At 41.0% G+C, this 26,651-nt stretch overlaps 1 protein-coding gene across 2 annotated transcripts in view; it reads left to right on the top strand.

Annotated features, from left to right (window-relative positions):
* The first annotated feature begins 3,128 nt into the window (after nt 1-3,128).
* The window catches only part of EIF2AK3 (eukaryotic translation initiation factor 2 alpha kinase 3), a 76,599-nt gene continuing 53,076 nt past the window's right edge, over nt 3,129-26,651 (top strand). The window contains exons 1-2 of one of the 2 annotated variants that reach the window (XM_010378440.2): nt 3,129-3,735; nt 18,423-18,552. In XM_010378440.2, coding sequence (XP_010376742.2) covers nt 3,431-3,735; nt 18,423-18,552 — 435 coding nt within the window. In that variant the 5' untranslated portion in view covers nt 3,129-3,430. The remainder of the gene's footprint in view (nt 3,736-18,422; nt 18,553-26,651) is intronic. The other variant, XM_010378441.2, reaches the window with a different exon arrangement.

Below are 26,651 nucleotides of genomic sequence, written 5' to 3'. Positions count from 1 at the left end.
CGTCTGTCTCCCTAACCAGAGAGGTGTTAACCTTCAGAAGGGCAGGAACCACATCTATTTTGTGCATATCTTTATTCTCATTATTTGCAGGTGGTCACGTGGAATCCCTGAATGTTAAATGAATAAACAAAACTTCCAAAGTATTTACAGGTAGTAATCAGACTTCTAATTCATTAGCTCAGATTAACAGCCTTGTTCATGCCATGATCATTTTTTGAAAAAATTATAAAACCATGAAGACCAGGCCCACTAAAATATATACACTAATTTCAAACAGGTAGTTAACAATCATTTTTCATCTTGTGTTAATTTTCTGACACCTTCCTCATACCAACTGGTATAATCCCTTTTTTATCTCCTATTTTGTTGAGTAGATAATGAATTGGTTTGAGTTCGCTCATCTATTTTCTCTACTTTTCAAAATAACTTACTCTCTAGGAGTACCTCCTAAGCTCTACTTTCAACATGGAAGGCAGAGCTGCCCCCTTTTCTCCAGATACTCTGGAATCTTGTTCTCGCAATCAAACCCCTCTGTCTGCAGCAACTGCAGTCTCTTCCTTTCCAGTTCTCTTTCCTTCTGTCCTCAGGTATTCATTCATTCATTCAACAAACATTTATTAAATGCTTGCTAAACACTTCGCACGGTTTTATATCTTTGAATACATCAACGAGCAAATCTTCACAGAATTTACATGCAAGTGGAGAGAAACAGAGCAGACAATAAACAAAACAAATATGTAAGTTACAGTATTTGAGAGCTAAGCAGAAATAAAGCAGGAGAGAAGGAAGGTGGTGGAGGTTTTAATTTTAAATCAGATAGTGAAGAGGGACTTCACTGGGATTAACAAAGCCTCAAATAAAGTGAGGGAACACATCTTGTGGGTACCTGGGTATTATGTGCTAAATTGTGTCCCTCCAAAATTTATATGTTGAAGTCCCAACCCTTAGTGCTTCAGAATATAACTATACTGTATTTGGAGATAAGATCTTTAAAGCAGTGATTAAGTTAAAATGAGGCTGTTAAAGGTAGTCCCATACTCCAATCTGACTGGTGTTAGAAGAATAGGAAGAGACATCAGAGGGAAGAGGCAGTAAGACAGCTGCCATCAGCAAGGGAAGAGGCAGTAAGAGGGCTGCCATCGGCAAGTCAAGGACAGAGGCCTCAGAATCCAACCTTGATCTTGGACTTCTAGCCTCCAGAACTTCGAGAAAATAAACTATTTTTGTTCAGGCCACCTGGTCTGTGGTATTTGTTAGGGCAACTCTAGGAAACTAATATATCTGGGAAGAGTTTCCTAGGCAGGCAAAACAACAAAGGAAAACCCCCAAGGTGGGACTTGATTGGCCCAATGGAGTGAGCAAAGACAGTATGAAATGAAATCAGAAAAGCCATAGGAATCAGATGTTGTAGCACCCCATGGTTTATTGTAAGGACTTGGCTTTTATCCTGAGTGAACTGGGGGACTTTTGAGGGTTACGACCAGCATTATGGAGAAGCAAGAAGACCGGTCAACAGGAAACACTTGAGTTGCTGGATCAAATACAGCTGACAAAACAAAGATTATCCTTTGAATACAGCATTGGTGGCCTCAGCGAGAGCAGTCTTGGTGGAGTTGAGGGTGTGAATGCCTGACTGTGGTGTGCTTGGGAATGGGAGAAGAGGAATTGAAGATAAGGAATTTTGAACACTCGAGTTTTGCCATACAGAGGAGCAAAGACATGTGGTAGGAGCTGGAAGGGGAAATGGGGTTTCTTGTTTGTTTTGGGCTGGGGAGACATTAGAGCATGTTTTTAGCAGGTGAAGGATAATCAATCTAGTATACCCATATTGCCAACACCTTAACACATCTTCACTGGTTTTGGACCATGTGCGGTGGCTAATGCCTGTAATCCCAAAACTTTGGGAGGCTGAGACGGGAGGATGGCTTGAGGCCAGGAGTTTGAGACCAACCTGGGCAACACAGAAACCCCATCTTTACAAAACAAAATTAAAAATTGGCCTGGCATGGTGGCATGTATCTGTAGTCCCAGCTGCTCCAGAAGCTGAGGCAGGAAGATCGCTTGAACACAGGAATTCAAGGTTACAGTGAGCTATGATCAAGCCACTGCACTCCAGCCTGGGCAAAAGAGCAAGACCCTCTCTCTCAAAAAAATTTTTTTAAATGTTCACTGGTTTTGATGCGGGTAATAGCCTCCCGGCTAGTTTCCTCATCGTTGATGCTGTCACTGCTGAAGACGCATTTTCTTATCACTTCACTCATCTGCTCAAAAATCTTTAGGAAGTCTTGACTTGCAGTATTAAAAGTTCAAATGCCTTGGCTGAACATTCCAATCTTCTCCACTCTGCCCTTTTGCAGTTTCATCACTGTCTTTGGTGAGGTACAAAGCGTGCCAGGTCAGAGTCAGAATTAAAGTCATGAATTAAAGTCATGATTCTGTGACCAACCAGCTGTGTGATCTTAGGCAAACTACGTCAGTGCACTGGGCCGGGGCTCCTTCCCGTTCCTAAGGAGGCGGGAGGCGTGTCGGGTAGACTGGATTGTCGCAAGTCACTGCCATCTCTAACAAGCGGACTTCTGAGCACCGTTGCGGCCACAAGTAGACCCACCTCCTGCACCCTCCTTACCCTTCCACTTCTAGGGGCCACACGACTTCTGTGGCCACTTCTTCCTACTTCGCTTTTGCCTTCCTAAGTAGACTAGGCTTTAGAAGAGCTACAATGCCAGCTCCTCTAAGGTTGACCTCCTGCCGGTCACAAGGGACTTGCCTCCCACTCTTCACTTGGGACCGTCCCTTCACTTGGGGCCCACCTCTTCACAGTCAGAATCCGCCACGTAGTAAGTGCCGCTTCCAACCAATCAAGAGGCAGTTAGCGCAGACCTTTGAGGGATATCCACTTCCACCAATGATCTTCAAGTTTTCTCCAGCGCCTTGTTTTGTGGGGCGAGGCCAACCACCGCGATGGCCAATCTGTTGCAGAAAAGATATTCCGGGAACTGATGAGCACACCAATCAGGTAAAAAGACGTCGGGGAGGGGCATTTCTCATTGGTAATTGCGTCCGGAAGAGGGACGGGCCTCGAACGACGAAATTACGATTTGATTGGTAGGTGCGATGTTGACAACCAGGGAAAGTCCGCCTTCCCCAACAAGGCCAGCCTGGGAACATAGAGTGGCAGCGGCTGCAGCCAATGAGAGAGCAGAAGCGCGGAACGTTTGCTCAATGGGCGATGTCCGAGAGAGGCTGTCACTCAGGTGGCAGCGGCAGAGGCCGGGCTGAGACGTGGCCAGGGGAACACGGCTGGCTGTCCAGGCCATCGGGGCGGTGGTAGGGTCCCCAGCGCGTCCTTGCCCTGGTGAGAGCTCCGAGCGGCGGGAAAGGCAGGCGCCAGTGGCTGCGCCTCCATGCCTGCGAGCGGGGCGGGCCGCTGATGGAACGCGCCACCCGCCCGGGGCTGCTGGTACTGGCGCTGCTGCTGCCGCAGCTGCTGGGGCTCGCGGCATGGACGGTGGCCGCGGGGCGCGCCCGTGGCCTCCCAGCGCCGACGGCGGAGGCGGCGTTCGGCCTCGGGGCGGCAGCTGCTCCAACTTCAGCAACGCGAGTACCGGCGGCGGGCGCCGTGGCTGCGGCCGAGGTGACTGTGGAGGACGCTGAGGCGCTGCAGGCGGCCGCGGGCGAGCAGGAGCCGCGGGGTCCGGAACCAGACGATGAGGCAGTGTTGCGACCGCGCGGCAGGTGAGGGGCTGCCGACCCTGGGGAGGCAACTTGTTTACGCGCGCGAGCTGCTGAGGATGCGGTGTCAGGGGGCGGAGATCCGGGACCCGGGCGGGCGTCTTCCATCGGCTGCGGAGGGCACCTGGCGACTTGGGGACGAGCGCGGGGCCACGACGCCCTCCCATCCCCCGGCCAGCGACCTGCCTGGGCTAGGCTCCCGAGCGCCTGGTCCTGGCCGACGGGTGAGAGCAGCATCCTCGCAGATGCGGGAGAATGGAGTTCCAGGGATGCAAAGAAACGCCACTTCCCTTCTTTCATTGTTTTCGAGCATTGATTATCTTCCAAGGAACCTTTCCCTCGTTTTCCTTACTCACATCACCTCTTGTCTGTGCTGGCGTAACAGCTGTTTTGAGAAAGGACTTTAGCAAAAGACCTCTGCATTTTCCTTCAAACACAACTCTGTAGTGCACCCAGACAAGGATTGAGATCAGTGTCTCTCTAATTGAGATCTGCAGAACGCCTGCATCCGAAACACCTGGGGGTGCTGGTGAAATCTACAGTTTTCTAGGGCCCTCCCCAGTTTTACTGAATCAGACATTCCCTGGGTAAGAGCCTGGCATCTGCATGTTTAACAAGAACTCCGGGTAATTCTTGCACGCTAAAGTTTAAGATCTGTAGTCAGATTCTTGAATATTGATTCTTGAACCTAAGAGCCGTGGTTAGGTTCTTGAATAAGGGGTTTACTGTATAAGCATTTAATATAGGGTGTTCTTTGAGTTTCTCAGCATTCAAAAAATGTTGCTTCAAGGTGATTGTTTTAAAGCACTTTTCAAAGTCTAGACACAATGTAAGGCATGTTAACAGTAAATTTCTGGGACAGCCAATCTTATCACACCCGTGGAGAAAGTGATGTCCCGTTTTATAAATGGAGTGTTAAAGGGAGCATTAAGTAAATTAAACCAGGGAAGGCTGGGCTCTGGATTGGAACATATTTTAGACTTATATAGTCATTACTAGATCATAACAAGTTAGATTTAATTTTAAATTAATATTAGAACTTTGATCTATATATCTGGAGACTACTATAAATAGGATAGGTACCAAAATTCTCTAGGCACCATTTGAATATATAAACATTTGTAAAAAATATATATGTATTTTATATATATATATATTATATATCTATAAAACAAAGTTTTCTTAGGTTTGCTAATGACTCAGTTTTCCTGGAAGAGTGTTTTTGTTTATCATAAAGAAATTTCTGAAGCTCCTGCTCAAAATGAATTACATGAAGTAGAGTTTTGTTTTTCTTAGAATTCAAATCCACTTCAACAGGTACTTACTGGTTAACAAGAGCCCAAGGATGCCCTGGGTGACGGAGGTCAGGCAGGTAGTTCCTGCCTTCCAGGAGAGTGTGCAGTCTAACAGTAAGGATGAAACGAGAAGATCTATAACAGCATTACAGACCAGAAACAGTGCCAGTGTCAGGGATGTCCCAGGGTTTTTGTGGTATTCTACTAGGTGAGGTATGGGAGTGGGGGTAGGTAAGAAGATAAGAGAAGGTTGTGGCAGAATGTGTTGGTTCCTGAAAAATGGGAAAATTGTAATGGACAGCCACTGGACTTGAGGAAACAGCAAGAGGCACAGAGGCTGGAGATTATGTTTGGAAAACATTTTGTCTCTGTATATGTATATTTGTGTGTGTGTATGTATGTAAGAGATATTGACATGCACATATATATGTTAGGCAGGGAGAAGTAGATGAGGCTAGAAAAATAGGTTAGAGCTGACTGTGTATATGTATACAGCCTGATGCTAATAGCATCATGGTCACTTGGGAGTATGTTAAAAATCCGGTGTCAGGCACCACCCCACACTCCCTGAATGAGAGTGTCTGCATTTTAACAAGATCACCATGTGATTCACATGCACGTTAAAGTTTGAGAAATGTTGGGTAGAGTATCCTGAGTGCCAAGCTTTATCAAAATTACGCCTGAGGAACGTTTCTCTAGCAATAGTGTGTACTGAAAACTTAAGAATAACAAAAGGAGAGTGTTATAGCAGTTCAGATGAGAGGTTTAGTGTAAAGTAGTATAGGACAGAGGGGACAGAGTTGAGTTATTTGATGCAAAATCTAGGTTCCTGGCAAGTGAATTCATTCTTCCTTTCTTGGTACCGTTGTCCAGCGATTGAGACTGTGTGGCCAGAAGCTGAGAAAAGAGGTTTAGGGAGCAGGGAAGAAAAGGTAAGGGGTTTGGTGTTGGACATGTGACTCGGAGTTGCAGGCAGGACATCCAGAGGGAGACATTAGGTAGGCGGGTGGAAATGAGTGACTAGAGCCAGTGAGAGGGCAGTGTAAATATGAATAGTTGAAGTTGTGGGAAAGGGAAGGCTCATGAGAAAACCTCAGGAAATGCCTTTTATTTTAGGAAGGAAGATGAGCCGGCAAAGGAGACAGAAATACAGCTGGCTAGGTTGGACGTATAGGAGGAGGACTGAGAAAAAAGAGATTTGGTGATGAGCACACTTAAAGAATTTTAATGAAGCAGCAGAGACAGTACTCAAATTGCAAGAGGTTAAAGATTCAGGCTTTTCTGCCCCACTCCCTCCTTTCCTCACTGATGAGGTAATTTTTAAAGAAGGAACCTCTGAATTTATTTATGTGCTGAAAAGAGGGAGCCTGTGTAGACAGAATGAAAATGAAAGGGACTGGATGCATTGGCTCACGCCTCTAATCCCAGCACTTTGGAAGGCCAAGGCGGGTGGATCACCTGAGGTCAGGAGTTTGAGACCAGCCTGGCCAACATGATGAAACCCCATCTCTACTAAAAATACAAAAAATTAGCCAGGCGTGGTGGGCGGGTGCCTGTAATCCCAGCCACTTGGGAGGCTGAGGCAAGAGAATTGCTTGAACCCGGAAGGCGGAGGTTGCAGTGAGCTGAGATCGTGACACTGCATTCCAGCCTGGGCAACAAGAGCGAAACTCCGTCTCGAAAAAGAATAGAAAAAGGAAAATGAAAGGAACAGATGAGGAGGTGAAGGTAGTTGGAGAAGATCCACTTAGCAAGAAGGAGGATCATTTCTTTCTCATAAATTGCAGTGAAAATAGGAATTTTGGCTTGAAGAGCATACATGATCACCAAACAGAATTGGCTAGGAAGAGATAAGACCCAGTTCTGGGGTCTGACTTGTAGCGTGGACTTAAGATAGTGTGGAATGTTTGAGAAACCTTGAATAAGTTGATAGTCAACAGGAGATAAATATGCAAAGTTTATAAAAGTTTTTTCTAAATGCTCTTTAGAAAAAGATAAAAACCCGGAGAATATTAATTAGTTCAGTAATAATAGATCAGTAATTCTGTTTGTTTCAAGGAATATTAGGGGAACAGATTTGAATTAACCAAGCCTTTTATTATGAACAGCTGTGAAGAACTGCAGTACTGGCAAAACTTTTAAGAAGAGGGAGGTACGGAATTATCTTTATTTTTGCATGTTGTCTTTTGATACTCAAGGAGCAATCTGAGATTCACCAGTTCATTGATTTTTTTTCCTCTTGATGGAATTTTCAAGTTTCATTCTAAATGCTTACTCTGCATATCAAGCATGTGAATGAGTAAATAAGCTACTTATTTTCTTTAAAAGTTAGCTAAAATAAACTTGTTTTTCTGGTACCAATCTCATTGTCCATGTTTCTTCTGTTAAACATTACATTAGTTGATATTTAAGTGGGATGGTCGTTGAGAAAGTTGGGAAGAAAGTCTCATCACCTCACTGTTAGATTTTACATATGTTTATGGAATTCTGTGAGTTACCAGTCTTCTGACTTCAACACAAGTAGCAAATTGCAAAGTGTTACTTGGGGTTCTTGGGATGGGTTGGGAAGTAATTCTGACAATCTCAGAAGTTCTAAAGAACTAGTTTTATCTTAACTGTCACTAATTTGCAAAGTATATGTTCCTTTTTCCTCTGATTCTAATTCCTCTCTTAAAAAAAGTATTTCTAAATTTGACGTTAATCTCTGGTGCTTCTTCAATTTGTGCATCTGTAAACTGATTTTTTTTAATTAAATGAGATAACATGAAAATATTTGTAAATGTAAGATGGAATACTTTCTCTCTTTTTTTTTCCTGTCCTTTTACAAAGTGATCTGATGTGAAACAAAGATACAGAAATCTGGTCTTCCTCAGACTTTCAGATTTGTAATCATTTTTCTGTTTGTTTTTTTTAAACTACTAGGACCATATGCTACTAGTAGCATATCACAATACCATGTTGAAATCATGTTGAAATCATGTTGAATCACATGAAATCATGTTGAAATCACAATACCATGTTGAAATAACAATACCATGTTGAAAGGAAGCTCAGTCATTTAGTCCTGTTCCTATTCACCCACCCAACTCCAGACTTTTACAGTTAACTGTCACCTTTAAAGAAGAATTTACACAGAACTTTCAAAGCAAGTAATAAGCTAAAATAAATATACTTCAGGCAAGTAATGAACTATCCTTTGTGTCTACAATTGTCTTTAGCTTAATTGATGCCAGGACTGTGCTTAGACTATGTGGACAGGGATGGGAGATTGCTTTTTATCTGATCTCAGGTCCCTGCGTTCATAGGCATCTTCCAGATTGCAGAGAGAACCTGTCTTTATCAGTTGCTGTGAGCTGTAGCTTCAGCATGTCTCTTTTCTCCCTAAACATTGCCTGATAACTCCATCTGGTTTTGTCCTTTATTGTAAGAGGGGAACTTCTAATACATTTTTATTACAAATTGTTTTAAAATACAAAGGAGAAAACTTGTAAGTTGCAGAGCTAAATGTGAGGGGAGGAGATAAATGTATGTGTATGTTTAATTCCATTCTATTTGTAAATGACCATTTTGATTAAAAATGTTTCATAGGGCCAGGCGTGGTGACTCATGCCTGTAATCACAGCACTTTGGGAGGCCAAGGCAGGCAGATCACCTGAGGTCAGGAGTTCAAGACCAGCCTGGCCAACATGGTAAAACCCTGTCTCTACTAAAAATACAAAAATTAGCCAGGCATAGTGACACGCGCCTGTAGTCCCAGCTACTCGGGAGGCCGAGGCAGGAGAATCAATGGAACCCAGGATGCAGAGTTTGCTGTGAGCCGAGATCATGCCACTGCACTCCAGCCTGGGTGACAGAGTGAGACTCTGCCTCAAAAAAAAAAAGGAAAAAAACATTATGGAATAAAGTAGAAAAGATACTTTCAAAAATGTTTTAATGTAACAGGAAAAGGATATCTGTTACACTCATGTTAAACGTGTACCACTGAAAACTTAGATTGTATGTCTTTAAGGTCTAGCTGATATGCCAAACTTATAAAGTATAGCTGGTAATTTTTGATATATTTGTTATGATTTGGGGCATGGCTAGTCTTGTCATATGTTTAAGTGAAGGAGATTTGACTTGAAGATTTACTTCGTAGGTGAGGACCAGGAAGTATAGTCCAATCAGTACTAGTTTGTTTCTAAACAAGAACATATGCCTCCTTTAGTGAGAGCACAAGTTTGGGTAAAGGATTCTCAGCTACACCAAAGAAACAGGTTCAACCAAATCACATTTGTAGTTTTGTGAAGTACGGCCCTCCCCTCAACCCCCAGAAAGGAAATTTGAAATTTTAAAATAAGCAGTTGTTAATGTAGAAACTATTCAATCTATACAATATTCTCCTGTCACCTGCTTCTCTTCTTTCACAATGGAAACTTCCACAGGAAGTAAGGTTCCTTTAAAATGATTTTATGAAGAAATTTAGCATACACTTATCAGAATTTGATAAACTTTAACTGTAAATAGGCAGGTGTTCTGGGTAACTTAAGTCAGCCAGTTTTTCTTTTTTTTATTGCATATTCATTGTGACATAAAGTCATTTCTCCTGGATCGAGGACGTAATCAGAGCAATTACAGGATGAACGACATCTATGAGATTTCTGAGAGGAATAAAAAACTGCACATTGTAGTAATATAGTAGTTGCCACTTATGCAAACTTACAGTTAACACAATAACAGAATTAACCTGAATTTCTGCTCCTGTTCAAAATTTTGTATTTGGTGCGTAACCTTAGGTAAATCACATCTTTTCCCATCTTCTCAGCCTTTTTGGTGGTGATTGTTTTATGTAGGTAATAGGTTTGTCCTACCAAGGTTTATTCATTCAACAAACATTTATTTAGTTTTACTGGGGCCCAGGTACTGTTAGGCCCTGAGAGTAGATGTCTTTTCCTTAGGAAGCTCCAAGCCTGACAGATCATTGTGTTAAAGAATTAACTGTCCTCGAATGGATGATAAGTGACATAAAAGTAGTGTCAGAGTGAAAAGAATGGAAGTGGCAAGTTATTGAGCCCCAAAATGAGAAAAATATCAAGGACAGTGTAGGCAACAGAATAGTGTGAGCAAGGGCACAGAGCAGGGAGTTTGTATAGTGAGCACAGAGCAGTGGTTCCTAAGCCAGGGCTCTAGGACCCCTATGGATCTGCAAAGATAAAAATGGGGATTCATGAGACTGCCAGTATTTTAAAATAACCTAATGGAAATTAAATATGTAATAGAAGGTACATTAAAAAGTCAAGTTCCTTTGCCTTGAACTAGAATTATATAAAACCTTATATAGTAATTACAGTTCTTTAAAGAACTGTTGAATATTTTGATTGGTTCTTAAGTATTTCCTCTAAAGATGGGAGAATTTATTATACACAGTGTTCATTTGGCAAATGGAATACTTTAAGACGTGGGGAAAAATATAGATGAGAACTTTTGAAAAGCTCACCCCATGGAAAGTGGGGAGCGTGGGGCTGGGAAGAAGAGGGGAGAGGGTATTGGGCTGGCAGAAGAGGCAGAAAAATGAGATTAGGAAAGTACACTGAAGCCAGATTGTGAAAAGCTTTATGTGCCACGCCAAGCAGTGTGACCTTTCTTCTTCAGTGGGCACAGGGAACCTTGGAAGTTTCTCAGATCTCTATTACAGAAACAAAACTGTGGGAAGAAGAGAGGGGAAAGAAACCTGAGGCAGGAAAATGTGTTAGAAAGCATTTTAAGGTGTTCTGATGAGAAGTGAGAATCTTCTAGAGCAAGAGCTATGGTAGTAAAGAAGGAAAAGATTATTTTATTTTATTTTATTTTATTTTATTTTTTGAGACAGTCTTACTCTGTTGTGCAGGCTAGAGTGCAGTGGTGCAATCTCAGCTCACTGCAACCTCTGCCTTCCAGGTTCAAGCAATTCTCCTGTCTGAACCTCCCAAGTAGCTGGGATTACAGGCACATGCCACCACACCCGGCTTACTTTTGTATTTTTAGTAGAGATGGGGTTTCACCATGTTGGCCAGGCTCGTCTTGAACTCCTGATCTCAGGTGATCCACCCGCCTTGGCCTCCCCAAGTGCTGGGATTACAGGCGTGAGTCACCGCGCCTGGCCGGAAAAGATTTAAGAGAAGCTTCAGAAATAGAATTAAGAGTACATGGCTGTTGTTTAAATGTAGAGGGTGAGGGAGCACAAAGAGTTGATGTCTGGTTTAAATGTTAGGTAATAGGATGGATGGCTACGCTTTTAAGTGGCAGGAATAGATTGTGGGAAAGAAGTTTCCTGAGCCTGTTATGGTGATAACAAGTAGATCCTGCTGAAGATGCAGAACTAGGATAGGGAGAGATGGTGAACTATAAATTCTGTACAGGTTTGGGGGCTGTCATACTGCAGATGGAGGTGAAGCTGTGGACATTGACCATCTAGGTAGACCATGTAGTACAAACGGGAAAGTGCCTGCTCTATAGATAGAAAGATATAAGAATGATAGGTGAGGCTGGGCATGGTGGCTCATGCCTATAATCCCAGCACTTTGGGAGGCTGAAGCGGGCAGATCACCTGAGGTCAGGAGTTTGAGACTAGCCTGGCCAACATGGTGAAACCCCGCCTCTACTAAAAATACAAAAATTAGCCAGGTGTGGTGATGGGTGCCTGGAATCCCAGCTACTTGGGAGGCTGAGGCAGGAGAATTGCTTGAACCAGAGAGGTGGAGGTTGCCGTTGAGCCGAGATCGTGCCATTACACTCCAGCCTGGGTGACAAAGCAAGACTCCATCTCAAAAAAAAAAAAAAAAAAAAAAAAAAAGTGATAGATGAGACCCAGGAGGGACTTGTCCTGTAGAAACCAGGAAAGAATAATGTCCAGAATGAGGAGCTGGCCACAACGGTGGCTTTTGTGAGGACAGACCTGATGAGGGGAATGAATCTGGCAGTTAGGAAACCATTGAAAATCTTTCTTGAGAGTAGCTTCCAAGAGTTGGATCATGGGCGAGAGATCAGGGCTTGCTGAGGAATCATCCAAATAAATGCCTTTGTAAGCTACAGCAAAATGTAAGTGAGAGATAGAAGTCTCTGAAGTGTTTACTGACAGAGATGTTCAATATGCCTTCTTCATCCAGGTCATAAATTTAATTTTTCTCTATGGAAATGGCTAAGGTAAAACAGTGTTTGTACGACTGGTCTTATGAGACTCACCTGGGGTGCCTGTTAGGCTACATTCTCCCAGTCTCCCTGTTAGGATGAGACATGTGAACCTTTAATGGTTTTTAACAAGCACTCCAGATTTTTTTTATGATCAGGTATACTTGGGTTACACTGAGACAGGTGAAATAGCCATATTTTGCCTATGAAAAAATAACTCAAATGAAGCCATGAGGAGAATAAGAGCAGAGCCATTGGGATATACACCCAGGTCTGACTTAAGCTATGATTCTTTCCACTGGAAAAGCTGTCTCTGCAGTTCCTTCAGTTCTTGAATAAGTTAAGAGTTTTTCATCTTGATCATGAAACCCTCAAAATAGGGCAAGTCGGTCTTGGGGAGATAAATAACCTTATATTCTTCCTATTTTGGGAGGTGTTCATTTTTCACTTTTTATCTCTGTTTATGTTACTTCTTCTTTCTGAAGATACCATTTCGCTGTAACACTTAGGCTGGACTGCAATGGTGCGATCACAGTTCACTGCAGCCTCGCCCTCCTGGGCACAAGCTATCCTCCCACCTCAGACTCTGAGTAGCTGGGACTACAGGTGTACACCACCATACCTGGCTAATTTTTAAAGTATTTTTGAGTACATTTGGAGTCTCACTATGTTGCACAGGCTGATCTCAAACTCCTGGCCCCCCAAGCAGTTCTCCTGCGTCAGTCTCCCTGAGTGTTGGGTTTGCAAAGGAAAGCCACTACATCTGGCTGTGTTTGTTATGAATGCCATATCTTTTTTTAAGTTCAACTTTTATTTCAGATACAGGAAGTACATGTGCTGATTGTTACATAGTATATTACACCTAGGTAGTGAGCATAGTACCCAATGGTAGTTTTTCTTTTTCTTTTCTTGTTCTTTTGAGGTGAAGTGTCGCTGTGTCACCAGGCTGGAGTGCAGTGGCACGATCTCGGCTCACTGCAGCCTCTGCCTCCTGGGTTCAAGTGATTCCCCTGCCTTAGCCTCCTGAATAGGTGGGACTACAGGCATGCACCACCTAGCCCAGCTAATTTTTTTTTTTGTATTTTAGTAGAGATGGGGTTTTACCATGTTGGCCAGGGTGGTCTCAATCTTCTGACCTCGTGATCTGCCTGGCTTGGCCTCCTAAAGTGCTAGGATTACAGGCATGAGCCACCACATCTGGCCCCAATGGTAGTTTTTCAGTTCACCCCCTGCCAGTAGTCTGCAGTGTCTGTTGCTCCCATGTTTATGTCCATATGTGCTCAATATTTAACTTCCACTTATAAGTGAGAACACGCAGTATTTGATTTTCTATTCCTGTGTTAATTCACTTAGGATTGTGGCTTCTAGCTCTCTCCATGTTGCTGCAAAGGACATGATTTCATCTTTTTATGGCTGCTTAGTATTCTATGGTATATATGTACCACATTTTCTTTATCCAGTTTACTGCTGATGGGCACTAGGCTGATTCCATGTCTTTGCTCTTGTGAATAGTGCACTAAATGCTGTATCTCGTTGCTCTCCTCTGGTCATCTCTGCATTCAGCCTGAGGACTTTGTTTTTCAGCAACATGTATCTACTTGATGTTTTTCTTGATGAGCACCTCTCTCTTAGACTGTGATTAGGTATAGTAGCAAATCTTTATTGCTCCGGTGGTGTTTCTTAATTCTAGCCACAGCAGAAGGGGAGCCTCCATTCCAGAGACATGCTTGTGGGGAGGAGCCCATAATGAATACCACAGCTGGCTTGTAACGCAAGAGAGGAAGAATACCTTTTTTTTGATACCTGACAGAATTGTTAGGGGATATGCTATTATCCCCATTTCAAGGGGTTAAAATAATTAAGGGTACCTGACTCAAATCTAAGAACTAGATTAAGTATCAATAGTTGTTAAGAAGGAAACGGAGATACTTTTTATTTTGTTTTCGTGACAGTGTCTCACTCTGTCCTCCAGGCTGGAGCACAGTGGCGCAATCATAGCTCACTGCAGCCTTGAACTCCTGGGCTCAAGGGATCATCCCATCTCAGCTTCCCAAGTCACTGGGACTCCAGCCCTGCGCCACCATGCCCATCTAATTTTTTAAAAACTTTTTTTTTTTTTTTAATAGAAATGTGGTCTTACTATGTTACATAGGTTGGTCTTAAACTCCTAGGCTCAAGCAGTCCTCCTGCCTGGGCCTTTCAAAGTTTTGGAATTGCAGGTGTGAGCCACTATACCCAGCCAAAAGTGAGATACTTAATTGTTCCTGCCCATGTTTTATTTTTAAATATTGCTGAAATAGTCACATACTGCCTAAACATAATAGTTAATGAAAATATTTTACTTTTAAAAGCAGAACACATGAGCCAAAAAACAGAATGTTTGACTCATTTAAGTATACCCTCATGACAGGTTTTCAGTGAAAGAATAGTTAAATATTAAATCCCCGATTACTTATTAAAACATGTTCTCATACACACGACACACATATCCAGATTTTATTGTTGAATTTTTGTTTTGAAGATGAGAGCTAGAATTTTATTCTCTGAATATACCTCTAGCACACAACTAGCAACATATTCAGAAAAAGTATCGCTTTTTCTGGCTGTTGTAAATAGAATGTCTAAGTGGGAAAAAAAAAGAGTTTGTCCTGAATTTAAAAGAAAAATCGTATTTGAAGTGTTCTGATGGTCTCCTTAATTTTTCATGGGTCAACACTGTTTGCTTACACTAAATTTTGTTTCAATTAGAATTTTTTTCATTCAGCCATTTATTTGTGGTTAATGATTCTTGAATAGAAAAATGAAACATCTCTACAATGGGACTAGGAAAGAGTTAGCTTGGCTGTTAACTGTTGATCTCTAAATTAATTAGATTGCGTTGTTTTATAAAGTGGCATATCCAAGGTGTGAATTTTTATACTCTTTGTTATAAAATAATTTTCTTACTCAAAGTATCCTTTTGCTTTACCAACTCCTAATTTCTTTAGAAAGCAGAAGGATGACATGGAGGGCAAGAAGTTGGATGGTTCTCTTTTGGTTTGTTATCTAAAATTACTTGAGTTTGTAGGATGGCAAGGTCTTTCCTTTCACAAATCAGACTAAGTTACCATTCAAAAAATTCGAAATTAGAATTAGTGTAGAGTTTGGAAACTAAATTAATTGCTCTTTGAAGGGTTTCAAATGGGTTTACTTGAACATGTCTGTCTTGGTCAACTTGCGGCTTTACTTTGAATTTATATACATTGTGCATCAAGTGATATAGAAGAGATAAAGTTGCATCTTGTACTCCCAACCAGGAATATAACCATACGTGCTTACAATGTGCATGGTCTTTAAAGCTGATAAATACACCTAATGAATTCCTAGAACAACTGTACAAGTCATCCTTTAAACAACTATTTAGGCCAGGCACGGTGGCTCACACCTGTAATCCCAGCACTTTGGGAGGCCGAGGTGGGTGGATCACCTCAGGTCAGGAGTTCGAGACCAGTCTGGCCAACATGGGGAAACCCCATCTCTACTAAAAATATAAAAATTAGCCGGGTGTAGTGGTGGGCACCTGTAATCCCAGCTACTTGGGAGGCTGAAGCTGGAGACTTGATTAAACCCAGGAGGCAGAGGTTGCAATGAGCTGAGATTATGCCATTGCACTCCAGCCTGGGCGACAAGAGTGCAACTATGTCTCAAAAAATAAATAAATAAATATAAATAAAAAATTTATGGAGAGTCTGCTCTGTAGCTGGAGGTGTATGTTCCAGGCAGAAGGAACAGTAGATTCAAAGGCCCTAAGCAAAAATTTTGCATGATGTATTTGAAGAGTTGGGGGAGTCTGTCTGTGGATATGCGAACTCTGAGAAGTCTGTTAGACAATCTAGATCAGGTAGGTGGTTAGATATGTATGTCTGCAGTTCAGGGGAGAGGCCTGAAACCAGATATAAATTTGGGAGTTGCCAGGATATAGATGATATTTAAAGCTATGAGACTGAATGAGATCACCAAAAAAATCACATGTAGGTAGAGACTATTTTAAGAGATAGGAAAGATAAGAAGGAACCAGAAAATGAAACTAAGAGAGAATAGCATAGAACTGAGTCCAAAAAAAAAAGGCGTGGTGTCTTGGAAACCATATAGAGTGTGTTTCTTGGAGGGCAGGAATGGCTGGTCAGGTGCTGCTGGGTGGTCAAGTGAAGCAAGACCTGACCATGGGATTTATCAGTGTGAAGATCATTGTTGACTCTGACAAAAACCATTTCAGTGAGATGGTAGGGGCAAGAACTTGGTTAGAAATAGTTCAACATAGAGGGGAAGAGGAGATTTAGAGACAGTATATAACAACTCTTTCAAGGAGTTTTGTTGCGGAGAGGCAAGAAATAGATTGGATGCTTGAGGTGGGAGAAGGATTCATTTTGTTTGATCTGGTTTGGTTTTTAAGTTGGGGAAAATAGTAGCAGGTTTGAATGCTGCTATAACAAAATACTGTAGACTGGGTGGTTTATAGACAACAGACATTTATTTCTTATAGTTCTAGAGACTGGGAAGTTCAAGATCAAGGTACCAGCAGATTCAGTATCTGGTGAAGACTGATTCCTCATTAATTCCCCACATGGTGGAAGGGGTGAGGCAGTCTCTGGGGCTGCTTTTACTTTACTCATAAGAGGACCCCACCTTCATGAACTAATCACCTCCCAAAGCCCCACCTCCTGGTACGATCACCTTGGGGATTAGGTTTCAACTTGTGAATTTTTGGTGGGGACACAAAAGTTCAGTTTATAGCAAATGCTGATGGGAATATTCTAGTAGAGAGGGAATGATTGATGGTATGGGAGTGACAGGAGACATTTGCAGGAGCAAGACCTCACGAATGCCTAAGTGGGAGCTCTGTTGCTTACTTGGAGGTGTTGGCGGTAGATGGGAGTGTGGACAGTTCACTTGCACTAACAGGAGGGAAGGTGGAACTCATGGTCCAGGTACTAATGAATAGATAGAGGTGGTGGAGGGAAATAAGCTGATTTCTCCTGTTTTTCTCCATGAAATAAGAAGCACAGTCACCAAGATGTGTGAGCTTGAAAGAGCTGGTATCAGAAGCTCTTGAAGAGGAGCGGGGAGACATGAAATGGTTAACATGGTTCAGTGGCATAATGGATAGATAGGGAAGGGTGTTATGATTGCTAAGCATTGTTAGTAGCCGTTTTGAGGTTGGTGGTCATTAATTAAAGTGAAGATAGTCAACGTGGTATGTTTCTTTTGAGATACATTCAACTGCACAGATGTAGGAGTAAGAAAGGGGAGAAGATTGACTTTAACCAGTTCTTCCAGAGTGTGACATATGAGAGGCAGGGTAGGGAGTTGAGGTGTGTGCAAAGTAGTGCTTAAGATGAAGGACTGTAGGATTTTAACTGGTTAAGAAAGAAGTGAGGGCATGGTGGTAGTGAAGGTTGTAGTATCAGTGCTTGTAGGTTCTGGTGGGGTCAGAAGTTTGTTGCAGTCAGGGAAGTAGAGGAAGTGAGCTGAAAAGAGAGGGATTGGTGGTTAGGGGGTTCTGGTGATTTGTAATGACAAAGTCTAGTGTCTGACCACAGGAGCAGCTGAAGCATGGTAGACAGATAATGAAAACCCAAAGAATTGAGACAGAAGTATGTTAAATATGTTAGGTAGTGACAGTAAACCAGCAGCTGAAATCCTCCAGGATGGGGCTAGTTACGTAAGGGTAAATTAGATGTCTACTGGGAGGGGTAATGGACAAAACAGTCTGATCCTGAGGATTTTCAGAGAGGAGAGGAAAAAGGTAGTCTGGAAATGGCAACAAGATACATGGAGTCCACTTACCCCATTCTGAGCAAGGGTTATGCTTCTGGAGGGAAGCGATGTCCTCAGGGAAAGCCCGGTTTCTATGAGAGAAAGAAGATAAGTGAATGTTCAGGGAACACAGTGTTTCAGGGGAAAGGCTTTCAGGAGGTAGGCAGGTAGAAGAGGACATACCAGGGGACATTGTGTTCCTTATAGGAATTAGAATGTGGAATGAAGGATGACCTATGAGTCAGGGGCTTTTCATAAGTGACATAAACAGATAAAGGGCATATTGAAATTGTCTTGGTCCAAAGACAGTGGTGGCAAGAGTGGTAGAAGGCCCCCTATTCCTTTCTACTAATAGAGGCCTGGACATGGGCTGGTTTTCTTTTGAGTATGTGGGATAAGTTCCCAATATCTTAGATATCTGTTTAATTTTAAAAATATTTTTAATATTTACAGGTCACTAGTAATTATCAGCACTTTAGATGGGAGAATTGCTGCCTTGGATCCTGAAAATCATGGTAAAAAGCAGTGGGATTTGGACGTGGGATCCGGTTCCTTGGTGTCATCCAGCCTTAGCAAACCAGAGGTAAGAATTTTCTGTTAAGTGTTGACTGGAAAACTTAATTCTAATGAGTAATTGCTGATATTAAGAAGTTTGGGGCCCTATTGCCCACGTTTGAGGCCTATCTCCCTCTTATAGGTTGTGTCCCTTTAGGGCAATTACTTAACTTTTCTATTCCTCAGTTCCCCTCTTGTGAAATGAGATAGATAATAACATCTTCTTAGGATTACTTGGGGCATTAAATGAGTTAAACCTATAAGTGAGCAACTGAGGATCCTATCAGCCATATCAGCATAGCACATTATCTGAGCTATAAGTGATTGTTTATTATCATCACAAGGTCTCTAGGAATAATAAGATAAATATAAATAAAAACTTTATTGAATTTTACTACTTAGAAATCTGTGCTGCAAAATCCCATAAATTATTATTCCCTAATTTTAAACAGAATTCATCTGAAATTTTTTTGTAATGTAATTCCAGGCAAATTTGATTATTTGCAGAAAATGTATACTTAATAATTTGGAGCTCTAGAATAGTAGAGGGGAAAGAGCATAGATTCAAAGAGACCTCACTTCCAAAATTACTCTGGCACATGACTTCAAGCCCCTCAGAGTTTTAGTTGCTCTCATCAATAAAGTGAGGACACAGCCTGCCTTCATGGGGTACAGATGGGGAAGATTAAATAAGAGAAGCTGATTTTCCTCACCTTTAGTTTCAATTCTGATGGACGAAGTCTCTCTCCTTTTCTGGAGCTTTAGTCTGTTGTTTAAATTATTTAAGAATGAGTCCATCTTTTGAGTGGTGACTATTAACATTGAAGCAGTCACCTCTGTTTTCCAGAATGCCTGTGGCCTTCTTTTATATCGAGTTGTTCCTGTAGCACACTCCCTAGGGTAGTCTTTTTTCTGTTTTGTCATCAGTCTTTTTCTTTAAAAAGCTTCCTAGCTGGTATTAAGTATGGAAAAGACAAAATCTTACATGAGGGGTTTGAGAATGATCTGAATATTGGTGACCAAACTTTCCAGTGGGAAACTGTTATCAGTGACCCATCTATAATAACAGACTTTCCTGTGCTTTCCAGTAAACCCAGCCCAAATCTTTTCTGGTGCACCCAAACTGATACTTAAGGAAACAACACTGCCAAATTTCCACATTTGCTGTGTGCTAAACCCTGAGTAGACTTTATAGGTGGCTACTATTTCTCAGTATACTGAAAATATATTTTGAGAATAGAGAACTTCTATTGTATTATGAGTTATTAATGCAAATAGCAATTTGATTGTAAATTACATTAAGTTTATAATTGAGTATGGTATTCAAGTAAATTACTACTTAAGATAAACTTGTTTATTTTTCTTCTGTTGAGATTATGCTTGGGTATGCATGTTTTACTTTATTTTTAAACTAGACATAAGAGATGATCAGCAAAATGAGAAGATTGTAAGCTGCTTACATCTGAGGTAATATCAGTGTGTTGTAGTGGTTCAAAGCATGTGTGTGTTTGCAAACTGAAATAAACATAGGTACAAAAAGATAAGTTGCATGGTATGGCAAAGTAGAGTGCAAATAGTTGTAATAACCTGAGTGCTAGTAAGAGTGTTTGAGTTATAAGTAGCTAGTTGTTATTTGAAGATTTTCTTACAGATAGCAGTTATCTTACAGATAGCTGTTTTTAAAACTACAGTTCAACTTTCTTACTGTCCTTAGTTCGCACCATTTTCTGTGGTTTATTAGGGCTCCCTTGTTTTTAGTGTCCTCTCTCACACCCACCCACCCCCAATCCTAGATCTTTTGGATAGAATGCTTTGAAATGTTGAATCATAGGCTGGGCGTGGTGGCTTATGCCTGTAATCCCAGCACTTTGGGAGGCTGAGGAGGACCAATCACGAGGTCAGGAGTTTGAGACTGTCTCTACTAAAAATACAAAAACTTAGCGAGGCGTAGTGGCAGGTGCCTGTAATCCTAGCTACTCGGGAGGCTGAGGCAGGAGAATCTCTTGAACCTGGGAGGCGGAGGTTGCAGCGAGTCAAGATTGTGCCACTGCACACCAGCCCAGGCGACAGTGCAAGACTCCATCTCAAACAACAACAACAACAAGAGAAATGTTGAATCGAAAGCCTATTCAGAAAGCTCACGGGTTGCTTTTCATGCAGGAAAAGAATCCTAATAACTCTTTGCATTATCTAGGTTTCACTTTCCTACTTCATAGAAAAAAAAATCTGAAGGCATTTAAACAGCTGTGATAACATGATAGATTAACTAGATTTTACTGCTACCCCAAATTCTTGGGTCATTTCTTGAGAGTAGATGTTTAATATGTAGAGATACTGATGATATAACGTTGTTCCCAGCATTATAACATATACTCAATGCTCCTTACACAGTGTAATCCTCATAGTAACCCTTCTGAGGTTACTACGTTGGTCTCATTTTGTAAAGAGGAAATGGCAGCTCAAATAAATTTGCTTGAGGTTGCTGACTGTCTATATATATGATGAGGTTGGAACTGAGCCCAGGCTTGCCTGACTGTACTCCATTCTGCCTGCTCTGAAGCCCTTTTGCCACCTTGTATATACCTCCCTTTCTTTATAAACTCAGGCTGTTCATAGAGTACAGTGGTTCTCAGACCGTTTGGTTTCAGAACCTGTTTAATACTCTAAAAAATTATTGAGGGCTCCAAAGAGCTTTTTTTCAGGCTGGAGTACAATGGTGTGATCATATCTCTTTGCAGCCTTGAATCCTGGGCTGAAGCAATCCTCCTGCCTCAGCGTCCTGAGTAGCTGGAACTACAGACATGCACCACCATGCCCAGCTAATTTTTTTTTGGTAGAGAGAGAATCTCAATATTGCCCAGGCTGGTCTCAAACCCCTGGGCTCAAGTGATCTTCCCACCTTGGCTTCTCAAAGTGCTGGGATTACAGGCATAAGCCACCACGACCAGCCTAAAACAAATGTTTGAAAAACATTTATTTTATTAAAGAAATAACAGTAAACCCACTCCACTATAGCATAACATTTTTATGAATAATAACTATATTCTTTAATACAAAAAATTTAATGAAAAAAGTGGCATTTTACATTTTTGCAAGTCTCTTAAATTTCTGGTTTAATAGAAGACAGTTGGGAGGCTGAGGCAGGAGAATGGCAGGAACCCGGGAGGCGGAGCTTGCAGTGAGCTGAGATCTGGCCACTGCACTCCAGCCCGGGCAACAGAGCGAGACTCCGTCTCAAAAAAAAAAAAAAAAAAAAAAAAAAAGAAGAAGACAGTTGTATCCGCTTCTGCCTTAAAAATATTGCATTGTTGTTTTGATTTAACTACATAAAGAAGAAAATCCAGTCACATACAAATGTAGTTGGAAAAGGGAGGAATATTCTAGTAGCCTTTTCAAATAGTTGAGGCCATTCTTTTTTAATACTCTGCCAAAACAAGTGGAAGTTTTTTAAAGATTAGTTGCAGTGTGGAATCAGAAAACGTGTCAATGAACATTTTATACTCTGAACACTAATATCCATTGGTCTGTCTTGCCTTTTACTCATGCATGATTTTATAACTTGGAAAATATTGACTGAGTTACACAGATCTTTTAAATATTGGAATATTTCCTTATGGAATATTTTTTAAAAATCAAATTTGTTGCTGTTAACCACTGATCTCATCAGAAAAGTCTGTAAGTACTGGGAAGCTGTCAAGAGAAAATTGGCAGATGCAAGTTTTTTTGTTTTGTTTTGTTTTTTTGTCTTTTAGAGACAGGGTCTTGCTCTGTTGCCCAGGCTGGAGTGCAGTGGTGTGATCATAGCTCACAGTAGCCTCCAACTCCTGGGCTCAAGCAATCCTTCCACCTCAGCCTAAGTAGCTAGGACTATAGGCGCTTGCCACCAAGCTCAGCTACTTTTTTTTAATTTTTTGTAGAGATGGAGTTTTCTTATGTTGCCCAGGCTGATCTTGAACTGCTGGGCTCAAGCTGTCCTCCTGCCTCAGCCTCCCGAAGTGCTGGAATTACAGGCGTGAGCCACCACGCCTGGCCCAAGTTTTCCAGTATTCTAGAATTCACTTGAAAATGTAAATTTTATCACAAATACTGTCAAGATATGTTCTTTGAAGTAAAAAGTTCACTTTGTTCATTCTTTAGAAAATGTCTACCAGATACCCAAGTCCTATAATCATGATTTTTCTCAGTTGACTTTTGAGTAAAATTGGAGCTCAATGAACAAAGCTGCTAGTTCAGCTCACAACTCAGTTCCAGAAGCGCTTTTCCTCAAGACATGCTTTAGCATGTGAAGAAAGGCTTGTTACATACTTCCTAATTAGTCATGCAGAATAATGAAAAGATGTGTACTCAGGGTCAAGATTTAATGAAATCAGTCATTTTTATTGCTTCATCAAGAACATTCTTAAGTGCAACTGTCTCTATTTTTTTCCTTTTACTTCAGGTGTATGAGAGTGAAGAATACCATTGTATTCTTAGTTTGGTTCCTGAATTGTGACAAGGCACCTGCAGTTTTAGTCAGCATTGCTTTTATACCTTCAGGGCAAATAGCAACCCAGTGAAAAGGCAAATCACACCTTGCTTGAAAACTGTTTGCTATTTTGCACCCCTGAAAGAGTTCACAAACCATACTTTGAAAATTACTTATTTGGTATATGATAGAAATATAAGAATATTTGTGAAATTATAAACATATTAGCAAGGAGAGAAGAATGTATTGTGAGTGTGAGTCATCTGTTATTCAGCAAGGTGTGTGCTGCTCAGCATCTAGAAGTTATGTTCAAAAGTTGAACATTTGTCCAGTTCAGATTTAGAAAAAAAAAAAGTTGGACAAAACACCACAAAAGGATCACCAAGGCCAGGCACAGTGGCTCACATCTGTAATCCCAGCACTTTGGGAAGCCAAGGCAGGTGGATTGCTTGAGCTCAGGAGATCAAGACCAGCCTGGGCAACATGGCGAAACCTCATCTCTACAAAACATACACAATACAAAAAAAATTACAAACATTAACTCAGTGTGGTGACATGCACCAGTAGTTCCAGCTACTCGGGAGGCTGAGGTGGGAGGATTGCTTGGGCCTGGGAGGCGGAGGTTGCAGTGGGTCAAATCACACCAGTGCCCTCCAGCCTGGGTGACTTAGAGTGAGACCCTGTCTCAAAAACAAAAAAAAAAATCAAAAACTGCCATTTGAAATGCTGTGAATTGGATGCATAGAGTAATACTACCTTCAAAATGCATCCGGTGCAGTGTTTTCTTAAGGTCCTTAACCTTCATAATAGTTAACTTTGTGAGAAGTAGTTAACTTCTTCTCTCAGAAACCCAGTGTGTTTGGTTGTAAAGGCTGGTGTAGGGAAGAGGGCCAGTTGTAGCAGGCAGAAAGAGCTGGCATGGATATATAGCAGGTGTCACCTCCCAGGTAACAATAAATAGGTTCATGGCTTCCTGTGGAGACTCCTGTATTAGAATGTCAGTTCCTCCAAGCTTTCATCAAGAGTGGTATGAAAGTTGGGTGCAGTGGCACGTGCCTCCTGAGTAGTCGTCCCAGCTACTCAGGAGGCTGAGCCCGGTTGAGCCCAGGAGTTTGAGACCAGCCTGGGCCACATAGCACAACCCTGTCTTATGAAGAGGAAACAGATTCAACTCAGAAGACCAGAGAAGATGTATTCTCTGCAACTATCAAAGTTACTTATTAATCTGAGAAGCTGAAGGATAAAGGATTTGATAGACTGTATAATAATTTTTAAGTTATTGATAAAGGAATTGATTGTGGATCACATGTACTTTTGCTGGAATAATAAAGCCACACAGGAACTTTTTAGACTATGTGGTATTGTGGAGGAGGGCCTAGGATTCAGGAGCTTCAGTTTTAGTCATAATTCTTCCATTAACTTACTGTGTGAACTGGCTAAATTATTTAATCAGTAGAGCTTTAATTTCCTTCTCTGTAAAATTATAGGATTGGACTACATTTCTAAAGATAATCTAACTTCATGCATCAGGTACAGTCACATGCATGAAACACCCAAGTAAATTATCTGGAGAAATTTTTGAACTTTCCCTTTTACTACATTTAAGGATTCTTCTGAAAATAAAGAACAAATTCACTAGGAATTACCATTAGGTACATACTTGCCTCCTGGCTTGCTCTGATGTTGTTCTTAACCTTTTCTGATCCAAAAGGCTTATAAAATAGTGTATTTTGTTGCTTTAGTGGGATTTTGATTATATCAATGAAAAAAATAAGCTCCTGGAAGATAAGGGAAATTGACAGTTCCATTAAGAACAGGATGTTTTAAATTATATTTAGAATGAATTGTATGAATTGTGTACCTTGGGACACACATCTCATTTGCCATTATCTCCTGAAAAGAGTGTGGATACATAAGCTAAAACCGTTAGGGTGCATGTTTGTGTGTCTTAGAATAAAGGATGCACCTAAAGTTCACTGTATTAGCTTTAACAGATGTGCTTAGGTTCTAAGCATAATATTTTTGCCAGTTAATGGTAGCTAAGAATATTGTTTTTAATTTTCAGAAGGACCACCTGACATGAAACCTGATTTGCTTTCCTCTAGTAATTTATATTCAGATTCAACCTTGGAGCAAAGCACTAAGGAAATTTGTCTGTGGTTCCCCACTGATTGTCTTAAAATTTTGTTTTGTAACACATGAGCATCGTTTTTTCTTTAGGATCTCTGGGCTACATTTGGATCACTTCACCAAATCTAAGTAGATTGAACTATCTACTTCTTTATGTCTTGGAACTCATTTTTAAATATGAAGACCTTCCTTATTGTTATTCAGAATGCATATTGTTACTGTGTATATATAACTAATTTGTACTTAGATGAATACCTTTATCTTTTCTTTATTTAGAGATACCATATTTGTTTTCTGTTTTGATTTTCTGTTAAAGATGCCCTTTTTTTCCTCTTAAGAAGAACAAACAACTCTAACGTCTAAACTTAGATAAGGTTTGGGGTTTTGCTTTATTTTAGGCATGTTTCTCCCCAAGGGACACCGCCTTTCTGTTTCAGACAGGTGCAGAAACAGACAGCTCTGATGCTGGTGCTCTCCAGCCTCCTCCCCCTCCCCATATCAGACTGCGTGCATTCCACTAATATAAGGGTTTTGAAAAGTGGGACTGCCTTTGAAAAGGGTACGGCTTTACTGGTTACTGATTTGTTCAGGAAGAGTCTACTAGTAGACCCTTTTAAGTGTTTATTAAAAGAGGGTCTGTAATCTCTTTTAAAGCTTCTCTTACTTATACTAAAAGCTGTCCAAGTTGTTTTGCAGTTTTTCATTTGTACGCAAACTAGCACATTTTGAGTCTGTGTCATCTAAGATGGCAGTTTATTTTGAAGCGTAGCTGTCAATCATGTAGCAAGCCAATATTTAAGTAATTGCCTGGGTTAATTGCTTTTCTTTTAATTATAGAAATGAAACAGTGCTTTAATTTAATTTTGTTGTATTAATCTCTTAGCATGGCTGAAAGTAGTGCTGTGAAGTAAGCTAATTTATCCCAGCATTGCATGTCACCAAAGGAGAAACTTATTTGGCCCTGTTTTCTTTTTCTTATTTTTTTAGGAAATTGGCTCTTCATGTACATTGTTTATGTCATGAATATATATTAATCTAGGTGAAGGCAGAGATAGTTATTAAAATCAGTGTTCTTTTATCATGACTGTGAGAAGTATGCTTAGTCTGGTAGTTTTCCTTGGGGCAGTTTGTTTTGTAGGTTGACTAAATTAGTGAAAAAAAGAATTAAACAGTTATCTACTTGGTATTTCTCTGCTCTTGAGGACTAATTTACAATTTTTGAAGATAATAAATACCAAATCATTGCAGAGTTTTTTCTCAACATTTAAGCATATAGCATGTCACTTGGGATGCATTCTGACTAATACACGGATCTGCTGAACGATCTCATTACCCCTCCCTTTAGGGCGTCATCATCTAATGGTGATGCCCCTTCCCTTGTCTTTCAGGTACCATTCCTGGAGACCCTTTACTCTTATCAAACAGTCTTCCTTTTACTTTCCCCAATGTTTCCAGGGAGGTGTAGAAATATATATTTCTATAATACAATAATATTGAAGCATCTCTTTTTTTTAAGTCACAAATAGTCAGTT

Source organism: Rhinopithecus roxellana, chromosome 17 (assembly GCF_007565055.1).
Source record: "Rhinopithecus roxellana isolate Shanxi Qingling chromosome 17, ASM756505v1, whole genome shotgun sequence".
NCBI lineage: Eukaryota > Metazoa > Chordata > Mammalia > Primates > Cercopithecidae > Rhinopithecus > Rhinopithecus roxellana.
This window is presented reverse-complemented; position numbering and strand designations above follow the sequence as displayed.